Consider the following 20,469-nt stretch of genomic DNA (forward strand, 5'->3'; position numbering starts at 1 on the left):
GCCCCCGAGCGGCCGCCCCCGGTACTGCGGCGCGGGACCCCCGCCTCACGCGTGTCCGCGTGTCGCGACCACCACCCCCCCCCCGGCCCGGGGGAAGCGGCGCGGGTGGGCACCGCCCCGGGGGTCCCCGTGCGGGGACCGGCCCCGCTCCTCACCCCCGGGGATCCCACCGCCCCCGCCGCCGCCGGCGCATGCGCGCCGAGCCCCGTTCGCCGGTACCCGGGGTCCCGTGCCCGGTACCGACCCCCGCCCCGCCGCCCCCCCGCGCGGCTCATCCCCGCGCGGGTCATCCCCGGGGCAGGGGCCGCTCCGCGCCAATGCCCCCGGCGGCCCCCGCGCCGCCGCCCCGCCGCGCCGGCGGGCGGTAACGGGGCCCGGCCATGCGGTCCACGGCGTTCCGGGGGGGCGGGCGGCGGCGGCCCGAGGGGGCGGGCGGGGAGGAGGAGGAGGAGGAGGGGGAGGAGGGGGAGGAAGGCCCCGCTCCGCCGGCCCGGCGGCCCCGGGCCCCGCCGCCGCTGGGGGCACACACGGGCCGCGGCTGCGGGGTGGCGGAGCGGGAGCGGAGCGGGGCCGCGGCGGGGCCGGCGGCCGGCGGGGGCAGGGCCGCGGCGGGGGATGCGGGCGGGCTGCCCGGGGAGGCGGCGGCGGCGGGGCCGGGAGCGGGGCCGGGGCCGGGAGCGGGGCCCGCGGAGCCGGGGAAGCGGCGGCCCGCGGCCCGCGCAGCGATGGGCGCCGGCGGAGGGTCGCCCGGGCAGGCCGCCTGCCTGCGGCAGATCCTGCTGCTCCAGCTGGACCTGATCGAGCAGCAGCAGCAGCAGCTGCAGGCCAAGGAGCGGCAGATCGAGGAGCTCCGGGCCGAGCGCGACACGGTACGGCGGGGGAATGGGGGGGAGGAGGGGGGGGGGGGCACCGGGAGAACCGGGGAGGTGGGCGGGAATGCGGCGTGGAAGGGGTTAACTCCCGCCAAGGTTAACTCCTCCTTGGGTTTAACCCCCCACCCTCCCCCAGATTTAACCCACTCCCCTCTGGGGTGACCCCCCCCCCCTTAGGGTTAACTCCCCCTTAGGTTTAACCTCCCTCATGTTTAACCCACCCCCCGCACCACATGGGGTGACCCCCACCCTAGGGCTAACCCCCCCCCCGGGTTTAACACCCTCCTATGGGGTGACCCCCCCCATGGGGTGACACCCACTAAATTTAACCACCCTTAGCTTTAACCCCCCTCTCGTAGAGTGATGCCCCCTCCCCTTAGGGTTAATGGCTCCCCAACACCACCCTGGGATTGTGGTGGGATTCTGCCCACCAACAGCAAAGTTCTCACTCCCTGTGACACTCAAGGGGTTAATGCTCCCCCACTTTTGGGGGGGGGCGTTAATACCCCTCTCTTTGAGGGTTGATTTCACTTCTCTTTGGGGGTTAATTCCATCCCCTCAATGCTTAATTTACCCCCCTTCCTGGGGTAATACCTCCCTTTTTGGGGGTTGATTTCAGCTCTTTTTTTGGGGGGGGGTTAATTCAGTGGCCTGCTTGGGGGTTAATGTGCCCCCTTCTTTTGGGGGTTAATTTCACCACCTCCTTAGGGGTTAATTCTGCACCCCATGGGAGTTAATGCCACGCACCTTTGAGGGTTAATTCTGTGCCTGCCTTTGGGGTTAATGCACCCCCCCCCCCTTTTTGGGGGTTAATTCCACCTCTCTTTGGGGGTTAATTCCATCCCCTTGAGGGTTAATACCCACTTGTCTTTGGGGGTTAATTCTGCACCCCATGGGAGTTTATGCCACGCACCTTTGAGGGTTAATTCTGTGCCCGCCTTTGGGGTTAATGCACCCCCCCCCTTTTTTTGGGGGTTAATTCCACCTCTCTTTGGGGGTTAATTCCATCCCTTTGAGGGTTAATACCCACTTCTTTTTGGGGGTTAATTCTGCACCCCATGGGACTTAATGCCACGCACCTTTGAGGGTTAATTCTGTGCCCACCTTTGGGGTTAATGCACCCCCCCTCCCCCTTTTTGGGGGTTAATTCCACCTCTCTTTGGGGGTTAATTCCATCCCCTTGAGGGTTAATACCCACTTCTTTTTGGGGGTTAATTCTGCACTCCGTGGGACTTAATGCCACGCACCTTTGAGGGTTAATTCTGTGCCCACCTTTGGGGTTAATGCACCCCCCCCCCTTTTTGGGGGTTAATTCCACCTCTCTTTGGGGGTTAATTCCATCCCCTTGAGGGTTAATACCCACTTTTTTTTGGGGGGTTAATTCTGCACCCCATGGGAGTTTATGCCACGCACCTTTGAGGGTTAATTCTGTGCCTGCCTTTGGGGTTAATGCACCCCCCCCCCTTTTTTGGGGGTTAATTCCACCTCTCTTTGGGGGTTAATTCCATCCCCTTGAGGGTTAATACCCACTTCTTTTTGGGGGTTAATTCTGCACCCCATGGGAGTTTATGCCATGCACCTTTGAGGGTTAATTCTGTGCCCGCCTTTGGGGTTAATGCACCCCCCCCTTTTTTGGGGTTTAATTCCACCTCTCTTTGGGGGTTAATTCCATCCCTTTGAGGGTTAATACCCACTTCTTTTTGGGGGTTAATTCTGCACCCCATGGGAGTTAATGCCACGCACCTTTGAGGGTTAATTCTGTGCCCGCCTTTGGGGTTAATGCACCCCCCCCCCCCTTTTTGGGGGTTAATTCCACCTCTCTTTGGGGGTTAATTCCATCCCCTTGAGGGTTAATACCCACTTCTTTTTGGGGGTTAATTCTGCACCCCATGGGGGTTATTGCCCCCCTCTTTGAGGGTTAATTCTGCTCCCCTCGAGGGTTAATGCCCCCCTTTTTTGAGGGGTTAATGTCCCCCCCCGCCCGCCATAGGGGTTAATGTCCGTGTCACCCTAGGCCTTAGTGCACCCCCTTGGGGGTTAATGTGCCCCTCATGGCAGTTAACCGGCACCCCAGGGGTTAACCCCCCCCTTGGCCGGTAGTGCCCCACATCGGGCCTTCCAGTTCTCCCCCTCGTGGTGGAGGCCCCTTGGGGGTTAAAGGGGGTTAACGTGCCTCCCTTCGGGGGTTCACGACCGCCGCTGGCACCCCAGGGGTTAATGTGTGTGTTCCTCCCCCCCCCCCACCCCTCCTTGGGTGTTGCTGTTCTCCCCCCGTGGCACTCCAGGGGTTAAATACCCCCCCCTCTTTGAGAAGTAATTCCCTCGGTGGGGGCATCTGCCCCCTCCCCGAGGTACCCGGGGGGTACGGAACCCTCCGGGGGTGGGGCTGGGGGGGTGGGAGTTAATGCCCCGCTCCCCAAAGGGTTAAACACCCGCCAGGGGCAATCCTGCCCGCCGCCACCCCGGGGGTCTCTGCCACCCGCAGGGCTGGGCTCCCCCTCGGGGGTCGCGGGTGCCCCCGGGGGTCGCAGCCCCCCCCCCCGGACAAAGCCTCGGGGGCACAAAGGGCGGGGGCGGGGCGGGGGTTAACGGGCCGCCGCCCGTCACCGTGGCGACCGTTCGGGGAGGGGGGGCCTTAAAGGGACCGCGGGCACCGGGCGGGACACGGCCACAAGGGACGTCGGGCCAGCTCGCCGAGGAGGGGCTGCGCCCCCAGCTCGGGGGTTTGGGGACACTCACAGCCACGAGAGGCTGGCAGCGTTTGGGGGGACACTGTGGGGTCCCCACAGCTGAGCTGTGCTGCTCCCCGCCGCCCCCCACCACGTGTGTCCTGTCTGTGTCACCCCAGAGATGCCATGTGTGCCCCCAGCGTAGGTAGCCTTCTTGTATGCCCTCCCCCACATTGCCCTACCTGCGTTGTGCCCCCATGGGTGTTGTGTCACCCCACGGATGCTGCGTGTTCCCCCCCACAGCCATGGGTCACCCCCCTGCCAGCCCCACGGCCCTGTGGCCCTGTGCCATCAGCGGCGGTGGCCATGCCCAGCTGCAGTGGCGGTGTCGGCAGTGGTGGCCCCGTTTGTGGCAGGAAGGACGGGGACACCCCACGTGATGCCACCGCAGGCAATGCCGCGTCCCCCAACATGGAGGAGCCACTGCGGCAAGTCCGTGATGGCACTTCAGGGACTGCCCTGGGCACAGCCTCCCGGGGTGACACTGGTGGGGACACGGGACCGCCACACCCTGGGTGCACTGGGCTCTGCTCCCCACAGCTGGGTCCCCCCAAAGCCACTCCTTTGGGGGGTGCTGGGACCCCCCCACTCTGCTGTCCAAAGCAGCCCTTCTAAACGGTGCAAGCCCTGGCTGGAGGCAGGTGACCATGGGCAGGGGTCACCACTGCAACCCCCCCCTCGCCATCCTGCATCCTCGGGGAGGATACACAGAGGGTGGGACCCCCCAAACTCTCTGGTTTCTGCTGCCCCATCTCTGGGGCAGGTTTGGACAGGGTTTGGAACAACCTGGGATAGTGGAAGATGTCCCTGCACCGGGAGAAGCAGCTGGAGAGTGGCCATTTGGTGCCACTGGACATCCAGTGGCAGCTGGCCCCGGGGTGCCCATGGGGGTGACCCCACCCCGAGGTGAGCCCTCCCTCACCTGCCTTGCAGCTCCTGGCGCGGATCGAGCGCATGGAAAGGCGGGTGCAGCTGGTGAAGAAGGACAGCGAGCGGGAGAAGCACCGCATCTTCCAGGGCTTTGAGGTGGATGAGAAGCCGGAGGCAGAGGCATGTGAGAAGCTGCCTCTGGAGTGTCCCCAGGACCTGCTGGAGCCTCCCCCGACCCTGCAGCCCAAGCACTTCCCCTACGGCAGGAACGGGAAGGGGCATAAAAGGTACAGAGTGCATGGGGGGCTGCGTGAGGAGAAGGGGGGTCACTCCCTATGGCTTCACCCTCTGTTTGTGGGGCTGGCACTGCCCAGCGGCCTTTGAGGTGTCTGGAGAGGCCACCCAGCACCAGGAACACATCCCTGTGTCAAGGAGAACCTCAAGAAAGCCTGTGTGGGGCGTGCAGGGTCCCAAAATGCTGGGGAAGCCCCTCTGTGAAATGCTTAAGTCTGGCCCTGGTGCAGCAGCCCTGGTTTGGGGGTGCGAGGAGCCCCCCACAGTGTCCCTGGTGCAGGGCGAGGATCCGTGTGCCTGGCTCAGCTCTTCTTCCTCCTGCAGGAAGCCAACTTTTGGGAGCACGGAGAGGAAGACGCCTGTTAAAAAACTAGTGTCAGAGTTCTCCAAAGTGAAGAGTAAAACTCCAAAACACTCCCCGGGGAAGGAGGAATCGGGCGGCTCCTTGGCTGAAACTGTTTGTAAACGAGAACTGCGGAGCCAAGAGACTCCGGAAAAACCCCGGTCGCTCCTGGAGACCCCACTCAGAGCATCAGCCCCGCCGAAGGGCCCCGGCACCCACCCCAAGGAGAAAGGCTTTGTCAGCGAGGCCGACGACCTGCCCTATCTGTCCACCACAGAAATGTACTTGTGCCGCTGGCACCAGCCGCCCCCATCGCCGCTGCGGGAACCTTCTCCCAAAAAGGAGGAGACTGTAGCAAGTAAGGATGGAGAGAGTGATGGAGAAGCTGCTGGGGCTGAGCCAGCCTGGGAACAGGGCTCGGCACCCTCATTCTGAGTCTGGGAAAGGGCTCCCAGATTCCCAAGGGGAGTGCCCGAGGCACTGGGAAAGGTGCCATGCTGCTGGCTCCTTCCACCGCGGTGGGTGCCGGCTCTGGGCTCTCCCAAACCTCATCTCAGGCCCCCCCTGCTCTGGGCAGGGCTCCTGGCTGGTGTCTGTTGGAGCAAGCGGTGAAGCAACTTCCTGTGGGTGGGTGGGAAACGTGTCTCTGGCTCATGCCATGGTGACACAGCACCGGGGTCACCTGCTGTCCCCAAATCCGGTGCTTGTCCTGCCTTGAGCCCAGCGAGGTTGGTGCCGGCGTTGGGAACTGGGCTGTGCCAGGTGGCTCAGCACGGACAGAGCCTGGCACACCCCTGGGAATGGCTCAGGTTTGCTTGTGTGCCTGGCCGAGGGACTGCAGATGTGCTCTGCTGTCCCGTGGCAGCTCCCACCGCTGGCTCAGGATGGGGGTTTGGGGCATGCCAAGCCGTGCTCCAAGGGGAAGGATGGGCAGGAAGGGAGTGGGGAGGTGGTGGGATGGAGCAGGGGCTGTGGGGATTCCGGTGTGGGGTAACACCCTTCTTGTCCTGCAGTTCCGTCTTGGAGGGACCATGTCGTGGAGCCCCTGAGAGACCCCAACCCCTCGGACCTCCTGGAGGTACGTGAGCCATCGGAGCTGGCGGTGCCACAGGGGCTTTCCAGGCTGTCCCACACTCCCGGAACTGGTGGCATCTCATCCCCTCATCCAGCATAAACCCCATCTGTGGTTGGGAGGCTGAGGTGGGGGATCTGGCCCCGGGATGATGCACTGATCCCTGTCCGGTGTTGTTGCAGAACCTGGATGACAGCGTCTTTTCCAAACGGCACGCAAAGCTCGAGCTGGATGAGAAACGAAGGAAAAGGTTGGAGCAAAGGGAGCAATGGGGGTCTGGAGTGCCAGTCTCACAGGGGAGGGTCCCAGGGTGTCACCTAGAGCAGGGGGCAGGGCAGGGTCCAGCTGGGATGGGCACCAGGAATGCTGCAGGAGGAGGGATGCTCTCACATGACTGGCAGCCAGTGCAGCCCTGTGATCACTTTTGGGGAGTCTGGCACTGCCCGTGGCTCCTCACTTTCCCAGCCGTCCTATTTTCCAGGTGGGACATCCAGCGGATCAGGGAACAGAGAATCCTGCAGCGGCTGCAGCTCCGAATGTACAAAAGGAAAGGGATTCAGGAGTCGGAACCTGAAGTTACCTCATTTTTCCCTGAGCCAGATGATGGTGAGGCTTGGGAAGGGGGCGTTGGAGGTGGGGCTGCAGATGAGGGGTCTCACACACTCTGGTGTCTCTCCACAGTGGAAAGTTTGCTCATCACCCCTTACCTGCCCGTTGTCGCCTTCGGCCGGCCCTTGCCCAAACTGACCCCACAGTGAGTACTGGGGGCGGGAGGGGATGGGGCTGGGGAGCGCCAGTGTCGCTCCTAGCAAGGCACCCTGCCCATTTTGGGTCTGGATGGTGCCATTTTGGGTCGGGACGGAGCTGCAGTGACACCAGCTGTGCCCACAGGAACTTCGAGCTGCCGTGGCTGGACGAGCGCAGCCGCTGCCGGCTGGAGGTGCAGAAGAAGCAGACGCCGCACCGGACCTGTCGGAAATAAGGGAGATGCTGGGAGCTCCAGACACCTCCAGGAGCTCCAGACACCTCCAGGAGGCTCCGTATGTCCTCGGGGACTCTGAACACCTCTACGGCACCAGAAGCTCTGCCATCACTGGGTCACCGCCAGCTGCTGCCTGCTCCGTGCTGACGGATGGTTTCGTTCTTCTGCGATCCCAGTTTTGTTCGTTTGGGTTTTGGAACGTTTCCCGGACTCATCCCCCGCGCTGGCACCGGCTTCCCGGTGCCACCGGCCAGCAGCTCCACTCCCCGGGGGTAGCGGGCGGATCCCGGCCCCGTCCTTGAGTCCCCCGTGTGCCGCCCCTGCACTCCACAGCCTGTGGCCTTGGGATCTGGGGCTCTTGGGATCACCAGCACCAGATCCCGTGTCTGGGGGTGCCACGTCCCCTGGGACTCACCCGCTGCTGCCTTCATGTTGTGTTTAGTTAGAAAGCAGGATAAACAGCGGATTGTGTTGGAGCTGGCTGGGGCCTGGGAACTGGGAAGCGCCTGGGATTCTCTTTTGCGAGGTTTTCCCCCTCTTTGGTGGTTTTCCTCTCTGGAGCGGGGTTGGCAGGGGCAGAGGGGAGAGTTAAAAAGCAAAAAAAAATTTTTTTTTTTTTTTTTTTTTTTTGGTGAAATAGAAACCCTGTGCGCACAATTTGGGGGGTTTTAATGGTTTTTTTAAAATGTAATTTAAATGTTTTGAGGCGGGCGAGGGGTTTGCTGTGAGGGGGGGGCGATTATCGCCTGTCCGAGCCCCTGGGTGCTGCTGGACCCTCTCGGTGCTGGATGGGTGGGGAGGGGCTCCACGTGTCCCCCTTTTTCCTCTGTTTTTTCTCCCTATCTCCCCCATTTTCCCACATTTTTTCCTCCTTTTCCCCCACCCCTACACTGAGCCTGTGCCCCCCCAGTCTTATCCCCCATTGCCCCCCTCCCTCTATAATTAACCCCGAGCTTATTGAACGCCGGAAAACTCGTTTACAAAAAAAAAAAAAAAAAAAAAAACAAAAACTTAGAAAAAAAAAACTTTAAGAAAAACAAAAAAAAAAAGAAAAAACCTTTAAAAATCCGGAAATTGTTGAAAAATCGATAAAGCTCTATAAACCACCGAGTTCTAAACAAACGTTACGGGAGGGGGTGGGGTCACTCGCGGACACGCCCGCTCGCTGGTTTTATTTTATTAATTTTTTTTTATTGCTTTTCGATGTTGGTTTCTTTTTTTTTCCTTCGGGATTTTTTTTTTTGGTTTTTTGGTTTTTTTTTTACAATAAACAAGGAAAAGGCCGCTGGCTGCTGGCGTTTTCGTCCCCCTTTGCCCGCCCTCGGGTGTGACGTCATTTCCGCCGAGCGGTGACGTCGGCGGCGCGGGCGGCGCGCGCCCCCTGGCGGGCGGCGGCGGGCTGGGCTCGGTACCGGCGGAGGGGGGGGGCGGGGGCGCTCCCGTGGTGCCCCGCGGCCAAGATGGCGGACCGGCGGCGGCAGCGCGCCTCGCAGGACAGCGAGGACAGCGAGGGCTCGGCGGCCTCCGACAGCGCAGGATCCGCGCCCGGCTCCCCCCGCTCCGCCCGCTCCCGCTCGGCCTCCGGATCCCGCTCCCGGTCCGGCTCGCCCCGCCTGTCGCACCGCCCGCCGCGCGGCGCCGCGGGGGCCCTCGGCGCTGGGCCGCGGGGCCGCGGGGCCGAGAGCGCCGGTGGGGCGGGGGGGAAGAGCGCGGCCGAGTCGGAGTGTGTGAGTGAGGGGCGGGCGGGGCGGGGCTGGGCGCGCCTCGGGGCCGCGGGGCTCTGGTGTCTCAGTGTGGCCGGGGGGAAGGCGGGGGAGCCTGGGGACACTGAGGACCCGGGGCAGGGAGGGGGCGGAGGGGAGGGCTCTGGTGTCTGGGGCAGTCAGGGCGAGGTTGGGGACCCTGGGGAAACGAGGGCTGAGGGATGCTGTGGGGTCTGTGGGCCCCGAGGGGAAGGCGGGCGGACCCTGAGGGCCCAGGGCAGGGAGGGGGCTGAGAGAAGGGTTCTGGTCTCTAAGGAGGGCCTTGGGGCGGAGTGAGAGGCCTGGGGGGGCTCTGGTGTCGGGGGGGGGACTGATATTAGGACGTGGGGGCAAGCTGGGGGGTGGGGAGGGGAGGGAGAAGCAGTCTGGGGAACTGGGGGAATTGGGCTGAGCCCCCCCATGATGTGTGTGGGAGAGCTGGGCTGGGGCAGCCGCAGGTGGGGTAGGCGCTGCAGCCCCCCAGGAGCAGGCAAGGGGCTTTGCTCTGGCTCCCTGAGTGTGCCCCGTGGCTGGATCTCCCCAGTCTGAGATCCTGAGCCTGCTCCTGGGGTGCTGTCCCTGCTCCTGGGGTGCTGTCCCTGCTCCTGGGGTGCTGTCCCTGCTCCTGGGGCGCTGTCCCTGCAACAAGGGCAGCTGTGGGGTGGGTGCTGCTGTCCCCCCCGCCATGCAGTTCTGCTCCTGCAGTTCACATCCAGGTGCAATTCCCTCCTGGACTGGGTTCTAATGGTGGTTATTTCCAGCTCTTTCCTGTTTTAGGTTCCAGGGCTGATTATGTCCAGCTCCCCCTGGCTCTCTGCGTGTTTTTTTCTGTGGTGGCTTTGGGTTTATCTTATCACCTTGGTCAGGTTGTTTGTGCTCTGGGGTTGTTTTTGCTGTACAGTTGGGTTCATTTTTGTCTTTATGCTGGAATTGTGGAATGGTTTGGTTTGAAAAGAGCCTTAAAGCTCATCCAGTTCCACCTTCTACCATGGGCAGGGACACTTTCCACTATCCCAGCTTAATCCAAGCCCTGTCCAACCTGCCCTTGGACACTTCCAAGGATGGGGCAGCCACAGCTTCTCTGGGCAGCAGTTCTGCTGAGCACTTCTCCTGCTTTGAGCTGTTTTCTTCTTCCAGCCCCTTCCCTGAGCTGGGTCCTGCTCAGCCTCTCTTTGTTATTCCCTGTTCTTGCCCTTTCCCTGGCTCTTGGTTGGCAAGGGAGGGATCCTGGCTCTCCTACCACTGTCACTTTGTTCCTTGGAGACCCCCAGCACTGACAGGTTGTGCTTTGCTCTCCATATTCCCCCACTGTAGCTGCTCTAGAAGGTTCTTGGAGCCTTAGAAAGGCTCTGGGAGCCTGGAATTTGTTTCTTCTTGGTCACTGGAGCTGAACTTCCAAGGGTGGATGCAATAGGGTCAGGGCCAGACGTTGCTGTTATTGTGTGTGGGATCATGGGATGCTGGGTGTTAGGAGAAATGGACATTAGGACAAAAAAACAGCTGTTAGGAAAAGGTGTTAGGGTAGTAGATACTAAGAAAGTATGTTCTGAGGGAATTTTTTTTTCATGGAAGGGGTGGCCAGGCACTGGCCCAAGCTGCCCACGGAGTGGTGGAATCCCAATTCCCTGAAGTGTACAAAAAGTGTGGATGTGGCTTCTGGGGACATGGTTTAGTGGTGACGTGGGGCTGGTGCTCGTTGAAGGTTGGACTTGATCTTAAAGATCTTTTCCAATCTAAACAATTCCATTATTCTGTGGTTTTATGAATCCATGATTCCATGTTGCTAGGACCTGGCTGCTGCCCTCCCCTCCTCTAACACCCCTCACTTTTCTCTCTCTGCAGGAAAGTGAGGATGGCATTGAAGGAGATGGTGAGTGGTGGTTGTTTGTGTGCAAAAAAAAGTAAAAACCAGACAAAACAGCTTTTCCACCAATCCTGTGGTTGTTGGCATGCCAAATATTCACTTGTAACAGCAGGCAAATGTGGGGTACAGGGACAATGTCCCATACTCTTCCCTGTTCCTCCTGAGCAGGTGTGGCATTGATCCAGGGTGGTGCTGGCATCCAAATTCCCTTTGGGAGGGGTTTGGTCCCATGGCAGAGGAGCCGTGTCCAGCCCTGCCCTGACCCCACCTCCTTTCCCTCCCCACAGCCGTGCTCTCTGACTATGAAAGCGCCGAGGACTCAGAGGTAAGGGCGATCTCTGTCCTGCTGAGCCCCTGATTCTCGTGGAATTTCAGCACAAACCCAGTTTGTGTCCTTGGATCTCTTCCCCTGACCCTCTGTCTCCTGAGGAAATGGCCTCCCCCACTCCCAGCCCCTGGCACTGGGACCAGTGTCACTGTGCTGCTGGGGAGGGTGCAGGGCCAGTATGTGCACGGGAAAACCCTCCTGGCTCCTCACACTGGGAACTGGATTTGCCATGGCCAAGAAAGGGCGTGGGAGGAATGTGGGATGCTTGTTGGGTTTTAATTAGTTGGAATTCAAAAGCAAAGTGGTGGTTGGGAGCATCCCAGGGGCTTCCCTCTGTTCTGAGGGAGCAGCTGGAGGGGGGATGCACTTTGGGAATTAGGAGGTGTTGAAGGAATTCCATACCACCCGTGCCTGGGGGCTGCAGGTTCCCCTGGAATTTTAGTTCAGAGCTCTAAAGTTTGAGATTTACAAAGTGTTTAGGGAAGTTCTGGTGTCTAAGAATTATAATGAAGGCTTTCTAAGGAAAATCCATCTGTGTTTTGGGAATCTTGAGGAAAGCAGTGGCTAGAGAACATCCAAACCACCAGGCAGAGGAAATCCAAGCTGTTTATTTGGGAATTAATCTCAGTTTGGGAATTAATCTATGGTATTAACAAGGAAGGAGCACTGCAGGCTGCAGAGGTGTTGGGGCAGCTCCCAGAGCTCTTCCAGCCTGGAATCCCGCGTGGAGGCTCCCAGTGGCAGCGAGGTTGTTGCATCACTGCCGTGCCAGGATGACTCTGTTCCTGTACCTAAAAATAATGCCCAGCCTGGGCTTCCCCGGCATAAACACCGGGAGCAGCCGATGTGCAAAGGCTGTGTTGAAAGAGGAAAATGGAGCAGGGTTTGGTTAATCACCCCGAGCTATTTTTAGTTCAGCTCCAGCCTCCAGAGGCTCCTGGGGGTGAAACCAGGTCATGCTCCTGAGCAGAGTGAGTCAGCTGAGGAACTCCAGGGAATTTGGAAACGTGGCCCTGGCTGGATCCGGGCCCTCAGTGTGGAAGGAAGGGCCTGAGATCACCAGTCTTCCCAGTCTGCAGGAGCCTTTTTGGAGTGGTGGGATGACACGTCTTTGTGGGGCAGCTGATCCCAGCTCTATTCTAGAAAGCCTGTTGGATCCTCCCTCTCTTGGGAGAGCTTGGGTTTAAGTTTTGCTTTTCCTGTAAAAATACAGGGATAGGAAGAATTTTAGGAGCTAATCATCCGCTTTGGAAGAGTCATGTCTAACAGCTGGGACAAGGACTCCAGAACTGAGGGAATTTCTGGGCAATCTGTTGCTGGATCTGACTCCAGATCTGGGGAGATTGCTGGAAGATCTGTTGGTAACGGAGCATGTTTGAGTCATTGGGTGTCTCCCAGGCAGAGGAAGAGGATTACAGCGAGGAAGAAAGCTCCAAGGTGGAGCTGAAGCAGGACAGCAACGATTCCTGCGAGTCGGCGGCCAGAGGGGAGAAGGGGAATGAGAAGGTGGATCCCAAGGGAGCGGTGACGGGCGAGCGGCAGAGCGGGGACGGGCAGGTGGGTGTCCCACGGCTCTGGGCTGGGGGCTGGCAGCAGGACTGCTGCAGTGGTGAGAGCTCCCTGCTTCTGACAGGAGAGCACGGAGCCTGTGGAGAAGAAAGTTGGGAAGAAGGTTCCCAAGCACCTGGATGACGATGAGGATCGGAAGAACCCGGCGTACATTCCACGCAAGGGGCTCTTCTTTGAGCACGACCTCCGAGGGCAGACGCAGGAGGAGGAGGTCAGGTACGTGAGTGTCCCCCTGGGGCTCTGGGAGGGACAGGCCAGCTTCCAGGCCAGCAGGGCTCCTTGCTTCAGTGGGATGCACTGGGAACCCGGTCTGCGCTTCCGTTACCTGCTCTGTGTCCTGCCAGGACACTTCAGCTCTTTGTTTTGAAGGAGAGATGCAAAAAAACTATAAAAAAAGCCTTGTGCCAGGCAGCAGTGACTCTTCCAGCTGCTTTTCCCAAATAGCAGTGGGTCACCAGCAGCTGCTGGGCAGGAGGAGCAGGAGGAAGGAGGGATGCTGCCTCCTGTGCATTCCCTGCCCCAGGAAAGCTCAGGCTCTGTGTGTGGAACTGCTCGAAACGGCCACATCTTGACCTGACAGCCCCTTGCTCCTCCCTGTGTCCCTTTTCCAGGCCAAAGGGTTGTCAGCGGAAGCTGTGGAAGGATGAGGGGCGCTGGGAACATGACAAATTCCGTGAGGACGAGCAGGCCCCCAAGACCAGGCAGGAGCTGATCGCGCTCTACGGATACGACATCCGGTCAGCCCACAACCCCGACGACATCAAACCCCGGAGGATGCGCAAGCCACGGTGAGCCCCAGAGTCACACCAGGGCCTGGATTGTCCTGGGGAGAAGGGCCAGGTCTGGAGCTCCAAAGAGTGAAAGCCCTGTCACGTGGGACCGTATTCCTGCGGTTTCTAGATGTGCATGCTGGGAAGCTGTTCCCTGACAAAGGGATTCTTCCGACCCAGGGGTTTCTTTCTAACGAATTGTTCTATTTTTCTCCCTCAGGTTTGGCAGTCCCCCTCAGCGAGACCCCAACTGGTCCAACGAGAGGCCCCCCAAGCCCCCGAGGCACCAGGGTGCCAAGAGCCCCTCAGCTCCCCCACGGTCCTTCAACAGCCGCAGCTCTGCCAGCACTAGCAGGATGCCCCCTGCCAGGAACTACCCCAGGGTGGGGGGCTACAAGGAGACCCGTCCAGGCTACCGTGCTTCGGAGGCGACTGTCCTGCACCGGAATGGGGAACAAGCCAAGCAGGAGAGCGGCTACCGCGGGAAGCACGCAGAGCAGAGCCCATCAAGGGATACATCCCCTGAGCTGGAGGTGGGACATGTCCACGGCAGCCCTGGGAAGGAGGAGGGGGCTCTGGAAAACCAAGCCACAGGTGCTGATGCTGTGCAGCCACCACCGGACAGACCAGTCGAGAAGAAATCTTATTCCCGGGCAAGAAGGACCAGAGTCAAGGCTGGGGAGGCAGGGAAGCTGGCTGAGGAAGTGCCTGCTTCTGAGGGGCTGGCTCCCGTGATTCCAAAACCCACGCCAGCCGAGACCTCCCCCCCGCCAGCCAAGAGCAACTGGGAGTCACCCGTGGAATCCAGCGTGGATGGACTTGAGCAGGAGATGACCCAGATGAACCTGACAGAGCAGAACTGGAGCCAGGGGCAGTCCCAGTTCATGCCGCCCCGGGAGCTGAGGGGTAAGTGGGAGCAGCCTCCTGGTTTTCCATCAGCCCAGTGCCTCCTGATCTGTGCAGTTGGTCAGAGCTGAGCTGTCTTTGTCTGAGCCTTGTCCCAGGGTGGGTGCAGAATGATGGTTCTTGCTGAGAAAGTGCTGCAGCAGAGAAAAAGGGAAATCAAACATTTTTGTGTAGGTGAATGGAATTAGGGCTGGGAAGGATGGAAGGGATCCTTTCCCTGTGATGTGAATCACAGCAAGACTGATCCCTGCTGCAGGAGAGCATGAGATAAGGATCAATAATTGGGCTCTGTGGTGTCCTGCTCAGGGCAGAAAGGAACTTCTTCCTGTTTATCAGCTCATTTCCTGTCACTGGGATTTGGTTGCCAATAGCCAAGGCCTGGCTGGCATTGGCAAATCCTTTTGTGCCTGGGAGGAGGGAGGGACATGGGACAGAGTTACTCTGGTGCCAGCTGAGGACAGTTCCAGTTGCGCATCCACAGAGAGGTCATCCAGGTATAATTATCCCTTTGCAGAATTAGAGTCTGTTCTGGGAAGTGTTAGAATGCTTCCCAAGGGGAGTAAAACTGGAGCAAGGAGAAGGGACTGACTTGCTGCTTTCATAAGTGTCTGTGAGGTTGAGGTCATGGAAGCAGAAGTCATTTGTTACTGATGGGACTGTGAAGTCTGTGAGAACAGACCCCTGGACAGGCTGGAAACGTCACAGTGGGATGAGAATTCAGAAGTGCTGAGATTGTCTGGTTTAGGGTTTTTTTTAATGCACAAAAATGAAGCATCTTCCCAAATTTTCCCAGGGCTGCAGGTACACGATCTTGTTCTGCTGTGAGAAGGCTGATGACTCTGCTGTCCCTTTTGTGTCCCTAGCAGAGGAGGGGAGGAGTTATTCTGGGAAGCATTTGGCTCCCATCCGTCCATTCTGCATCCCTGTATTTGCACTGTCAGTGATCCATGAGCACTTCCAGTGTTTGTTTTATCCATTTTCACTCCCCTGGAATCACTGTGGTTTTTAGCCAAGGTTTAAAATTCACTTCGCTATGAATTCACATGGATTCAGTTTGCTGTTGGAATCCAAAGGAGCCTGTGATAAAAGTGTTTACACCCTGCAGAGGGTTTAAAATGCAGCTTCAGATCCCACATGGATCTTTGATCCACCTGGAAGAGATCTGTGTCCCAGCAGACTCAGAGCTCAGAGCAGGACCCAAGTTTCAAGCTGGGGATTTAGTTTGGAGGCAGGATTTAGGCGTTGCTAAGCACGTTGAATGAATGTGCAGTGACAAAACAGCCTCTAATTTGTCCCAAAATATTTAAAATCACTGGGGCGGTGAAGTCCAAAGGTTCCATGTCATGGGAGCGAGAGCTGAGCCGCAGCCACGCCCCTGGGTGAGGCAGCTCCGGCCTGGGAACCAGCACAAACCACAGTAATAACCAGTCTGTTCCTTCCTCAGGTATTCCCAACCATATGCACGTGGGAACTGGGCCACCACCGCAGTTTAACCGGATGGAGGAGATGGTAACGCGTGATCCCGGAGCGTGACTCCGGCTCCGCGGCGCGCGGGAGACGGGCTCTAATTGTCTTGGGGTTGTGGTGATTACAGGCTGTTGATGCCTCAGCCTTTCCCTTGTGGGGGTGTTTGGGGGTGACCCAGGGGAGGTTTGGTGGTTGGGGGTGGCGGGTGGGTGCCCCACAGCGCCCCTGATCCCTGGACTCTCACAGGCAGTGCCGGGGGGCCGTGTGAAGCGCTACTCATCGCAGCGGCAGAGACCCCCCGTGCCCGAGCCCGCGCCCCCCATGCACATCAGCATCATGGAAGGGCACTACTACGACCCACGTGAGTGTTTCCTTCCTGCTCCTGTGGCTCCAGGTGTGCTTGGAGCTGAACAACTGGAGCAGGGATCCCCCCCCAACTCCTCTTGGGGTTGGGACTTTGTCTTCTCTTTTGTTTGTTTTAGTGGCACTGTATCCTCTCATACAGTGTCTAAAAGGCAGCTGGGAGCCTGCCTGGTTGTGTTTAAACCCATGGAATTACCCTCAGTGTTATCCCCTCTCGATGCCAGGGCTCTTAGGACACCCCAATTCTTCCTGAGAACTGGGATTTAAATTGAACTTTAAATCAGGTCTTTGATATTTGAGCATGGGGAGAGCAGGACTGGGGATGGATTAGGAATTCCCTCCAGCATTTAAAGTGTTAGACAAGAAATTCCCTGAGTATTTTCCTGCTTTCTAAAGGGAGTAGGAGGCTTTTCTTTAGGGAGCATGTCGCATCTATAAGCCCGGGAGCCTCTGTGTGCCGTGGGAGCCCTCGGGGCGTGCTGGGCTGTGTGTGCCCGGCTGCAGGGGAATGAAATTCCATGGAGCTTTTCCTCACAGCCTGTCATGTGTTGTTGCAGTACAATTCCAGGGACCAATCTACACCCACGGTGAGAACCCAGCCCCGCTGCCTCCCCAAGGGATGATTGTGCAGCCGGAGATGCACCTCCCTCATCCAGGTGAGGAGCCAGTGGGACACCCCTGGACCTGGGAAACAGAGAACTTTGTTCTCCCACAGCCTCTATCACAGGGGGAATCCATTTTCCTTAATTTCTGCAACATGGAAGGGACCTGCTCCCTCCTGCAGTGAGGCTGAACCAGTATTAGTTTTAAGGAAAGAAAAAATAGGTTTTTCTGGAGCTTCCAGCCGGTGCAGGACAAGGGGAACTGAGCCTTTGGCAGCTCCCAGCTGGATGTTTGCAGGTCCCTGTGGGGCCTCAGCAGCTGGGCCGCTCCCTTCCGTGGGCATTGGGCTGGTTCCTCACTCCCTGGCCCTGTAGCTCAGGAAAAAGCAGAACTGGGAGCTGTCAAACACGTTCTCTGCTTGCCCACACAAATTGTTTCCTGCAGTGGAGTTGCCATGTCTGGTTCCGGTGAATCCGGACCTGGGGAGGGGGCTGTGCTCTGCTGCTCTGTGTCCCTCCCCAGCGTGGGGCTGCAGGGACCCCTTGGAGCAGAGCGTGCTCCTTCCTGCTGCTACCCAGGGATGCTCTGGCTTTTTGGGTGACATCCGTGTGCTTCCCGTCACCTCCAGGTTTACACCCCCACCAGACGCCCCCTGCCATGGCAAACCCCGGCCTCTACCCCCCACCAGTGTCCATGCCCCCGGGCCAGCCCCCGCCGCAGCAGCTGCTCACTCCGACTTACTTCTCCGCCCCTGGAGTGATGAATTTTGGGAATCCTGGCTACCCCTACCCCGCTGGAGCTCTGCCCCCTCCACCCCCTCCTCATCTCTATTCCAACACGCAGGTAAGCCGGACGCGCCGCGGCTCCTTCCCAGGCAGGAGCAGGTGGGATGTTGTGGAGTGTGGGGTGTGTTCTGCGAGGCGTTCCTGGGAGAGGACGTGGAGCAGCACAGCTGCTCCATGGGGAAAGGCTGCTGTCATCCCAGAAAGGATTGTTCTCGTGGCTCCTGTGCAGCTCCCTAAGCGTGGCAGGCAGCGGGTGAAATCCTGTCCTGGGGGTATGGAATTTCCCTTATGGAACAGGGAAACAGCCTCTCCAGGGCTGAGCCAAGGATACCTTGGGAGTGGCTTTGGAAGTCAGTTCTGTTTGAGATAGAGGCTGGGAACTGGCTGGTGTGAACAGCAGGACGATGGATTTTTGTGTTCCATGGCCCAACTCGGTATCTAAGGTTGCTGCCGGGCAGCGAGAAGGCAGATTGGATTGGGTCCCTGAGGAGGCAGATCAGTTCAGATTCCTGAGGAGGCAGATTGGATTGGATCTCTCTGAGGATGAGACCTGATCTTATCCCTGTGAGGAGGCAGATAGACCTAATCCCTGAGGAGACAGATCAGACCTGATCCTTGAAAAGGCAGATGAGACCAGAGCAGACCAGATCCTGGTGCCGAGGCTGGAGCAGGGCTGACACGCCGTGGAAGGCTGGAGAGCTGCATGTTCCCTGAGCTCCCAACCTTCCCTGCCCTTCCCACTGCTTCAGCTGATCTTGGCAGGACCTCACCCTGCTTTGAGGGCAGTTTCCCCCGAGGCTGCAGGGCTGGATGTGCAGGGGAGCTGTGTCCAGGCAGAAAAGCTGCTGTTAAGAAGTTCAGGCATTCCATGGACTGCAGGGTGAGGGAATCCCATCTGCATAGGCTGTGTCCTGTCCTTGCCAGAGTGGGGGCACGTTGGTGAGGGGTGGAGACACACAAGGGGCCTCGGGAGCTGATCTCTGGGGGGCACAGCCCCTCTTGGCTCTGGCTGGGGGCAGCTATCCAGCCCCAGTGGGTGCCAGGAGGGGCTTGCAGGGCCCCCCAGCCCGGAGCTCTGATCCTGCTGCTCCTGCAGGCGCAGTCCCAGGTGTATGGGGGGGTCACCTACTACAACACTGTCCAGCAGCAGGTGCAGCCCAAGCCCTCCCCGCCCCGCCGGACGTCCCAGCCTGTGACCATCAAGCCACCCCCTCCAGAGGTACCATCCCCTCACCACTGGTCCTTGTGTGTGTGTGTGATGTCACTGGTGTGTGTGAGGCTGCAGTTCCCCCTCCCATCCCAAAAAAAAATAACGTTGTTCTTTTGTAAGGGGAAATCTTAAACTGTCTCATCTCTGACCTCTCCCAAACCTCAGCTTCTCGTTGCAGGTGGTAAGCAGGGCTCCAGTTAATTTGAGTTACTTAAATCTTTAAAACTAAAACCACGTAAAAAAGTAAGTCTGAAGTTGACTTTTTTAAAATTTTATTTGCTCAGGGTAGAAAACAGGACGATTTTGAGAGGGAAAAATCCAGCCCTGGCTGGAGGAGCTAAGAGGCAGGGAGTTCTCTGGAAGGATAAACGTTGAGAACTCAGCAGATAATTCAGGCAGTAGGGTTAAAGGTTTTTCAGGATGCGAGTGCTTCCCTGTGCTGGGAATGGTCTCCTTGCTCCAGTGCTGTGAGCTGTGCATGTGTGAGCGTGCTGGAATGCCATGTGTGTTTTTGGTTTCCCTTTCCATACCTTCTTCACGTATGGGAGCCAAGCAAGCCCAGACCCGGGCAGGCATGTGCCGGTGGGTTCCTGTACATGGGGAGGGCTGAGAAGCAAATTGTCTCATGGAGGGGCCCTGGAAAGGCCTTGTGGTGGAAAAATCTGGAACCATGAGGAGAGGTTGGCACAGGGGGCTGGTTGTGCCCAGAGAGGCGGATGGGGAGGTTGCCAACCGGGGTGGGTTCTTGCTGGCAAGACGCAGCCATAGCACTGTTCCCCCATGCAAGGGTTTGGGGGGCCCTAAACCTCTGCTGCTCTTCCCTCTTCCCCTCTCCTCCCAGGACAGCAAAGGTGAAAAATCAAAGGAGAGGAGCAACACGTAGGGACACGGCCACAGGAATCCCAGCACCAGACTCGGCCCCTCGGCGAGGAGGAAGCTGCTCCTTGGAATGGCTCCTTCCCTGCGTGGAGGTGAGGCAGCGGGATGAGCCACCTGCACTGTGTTCAGGACCAGGCACTTCCCCCGTGGCCCGAGCGGTGCCTTCCCAAAATCCACCTCGCTGCTGCCCACCCCCCTTCTCCCCCGTGCTGGGGCCGCCAAAGAACCAACCCCCGAGTCGGTCCATGGCCACACGTTCTCCCAACTTCTCCCCGTTACTAAATGTTCCCCGCTCCCTCCTGGGATGTCAAACTCTGCTGGCTTGATCGTGGTCTCTGTTTTTATTTAAGGAATGAAGCAGCTCCTTCAGTAAAGCTGATTTGTTTCTTTTGGGTATTTCGTTTTTATTTGTTTGGGTAAGCAGCAGTGACATCCCCCCCACCCCAGCTGATTCTTCATTTCAATTCTCTTTTCAATTAGCAAGTTCATTTCTGCCACTTCTGGTGCAGGGGAAAGGCAATGGAGCCGTGGGAAGCTGTCAGGAATGCACTGCCTGGGCAGGAACCACTTAACTTAGGAGCTCCTCCTGATTTTTTTCTCAACAAACTGTTGGTAACTGTTGTGTGTGAGCTCTCAGAGGGGAATCCACAGGGTAACCCCCATCCCTGCCACCCCCAGCAGCGCAAGGGGATGTTTCCACCCTCCCTCTGCCAAATCCACAGACAGAGGGGGAGGTTTGTGGGCACCCAGCACCCCGACGCTACCCGAGCAGCCCAGCCAGCACCCAAACCAGCTCGGCAGGGCCAGGTTTGCTCCCAGCA

The 20,469-nt window shown here is 58.8% G+C and overlaps 2 protein-coding genes across 4 annotated transcripts; both read left to right on the plus strand.

Moving 5' to 3' along the window:
- The first annotated feature begins 562 nt into the window (after window positions 1–562).
- Window positions 563–8,446, plus strand: MSL1 (MSL complex subunit 1). Its single transcript, XM_068212201.1, has 8 exons — window positions 563–869; window positions 4,535–4,758; window positions 5,090–5,466; window positions 6,122–6,186; window positions 6,363–6,430; window positions 6,662–6,786; window positions 6,862–6,934; window positions 7,072–8,446. The coding sequence occupies exons 1-8, from the start codon at window positions 726–728 to the stop codon at window positions 7,160–7,162; spliced, it is 1,167 nt and encodes a 388-aa protein (XP_068068302.1). The 5' UTR covers window positions 563–725; the 3' UTR covers window positions 7,163–8,446.
- A 147-nt stretch (window positions 8,447–8,593) lies between these two features.
- CASC3 (CASC3 exon junction complex subunit) lies at window positions 8,594–20,044 on the plus strand. 3 transcript variants are annotated; one of them, XM_068212200.1, is made up of 14 exons: window positions 8,594–8,889; window positions 10,747–10,774; window positions 11,056–11,093; window positions 12,495–12,653; window positions 12,730–12,881; window positions 13,277–13,453; window positions 13,656–14,341; window positions 15,786–15,850; window positions 16,055–16,169; window positions 16,729–16,827; window positions 17,403–17,617; window positions 18,656–18,778; window positions 18,935–19,016; window positions 19,616–20,044. In XM_068212200.1, the coding sequence occupies exons 1-13, from the start codon at window positions 8,623–8,625 to the stop codon at window positions 18,968–18,970; spliced, it is 2,160 nt and encodes a 719-aa protein (XP_068068301.1). In that variant the 5' UTR covers window positions 8,594–8,622; the 3' UTR covers window positions 18,971–19,016; window positions 19,616–20,044. The 3 variants fall into 3 exon arrangements, with proteins under 3 accessions (XP_068068301.1, XP_068068298.1, XP_068068299.1); XM_068212197.1 differs by having other exon boundaries at window positions 18,948–19,016; XM_068212198.1 differs by lacking the exon at window positions 18,935–19,016 and having other exon boundaries at window positions 19,611–20,044.
- The last annotated feature ends 425 nt before the right edge of the window (window positions 20,045–20,469 follow it).

The sequence above is a fragment of the Anomalospiza imberbis genome, chromosome 22 (genome assembly GCF_031753505.1).
Source record: "Anomalospiza imberbis isolate Cuckoo-Finch-1a 21T00152 chromosome 22, ASM3175350v1, whole genome shotgun sequence".
Classification (NCBI taxonomy): Eukaryota; Metazoa; Chordata; class Aves; order Passeriformes; family Viduidae; genus Anomalospiza; species Anomalospiza imberbis.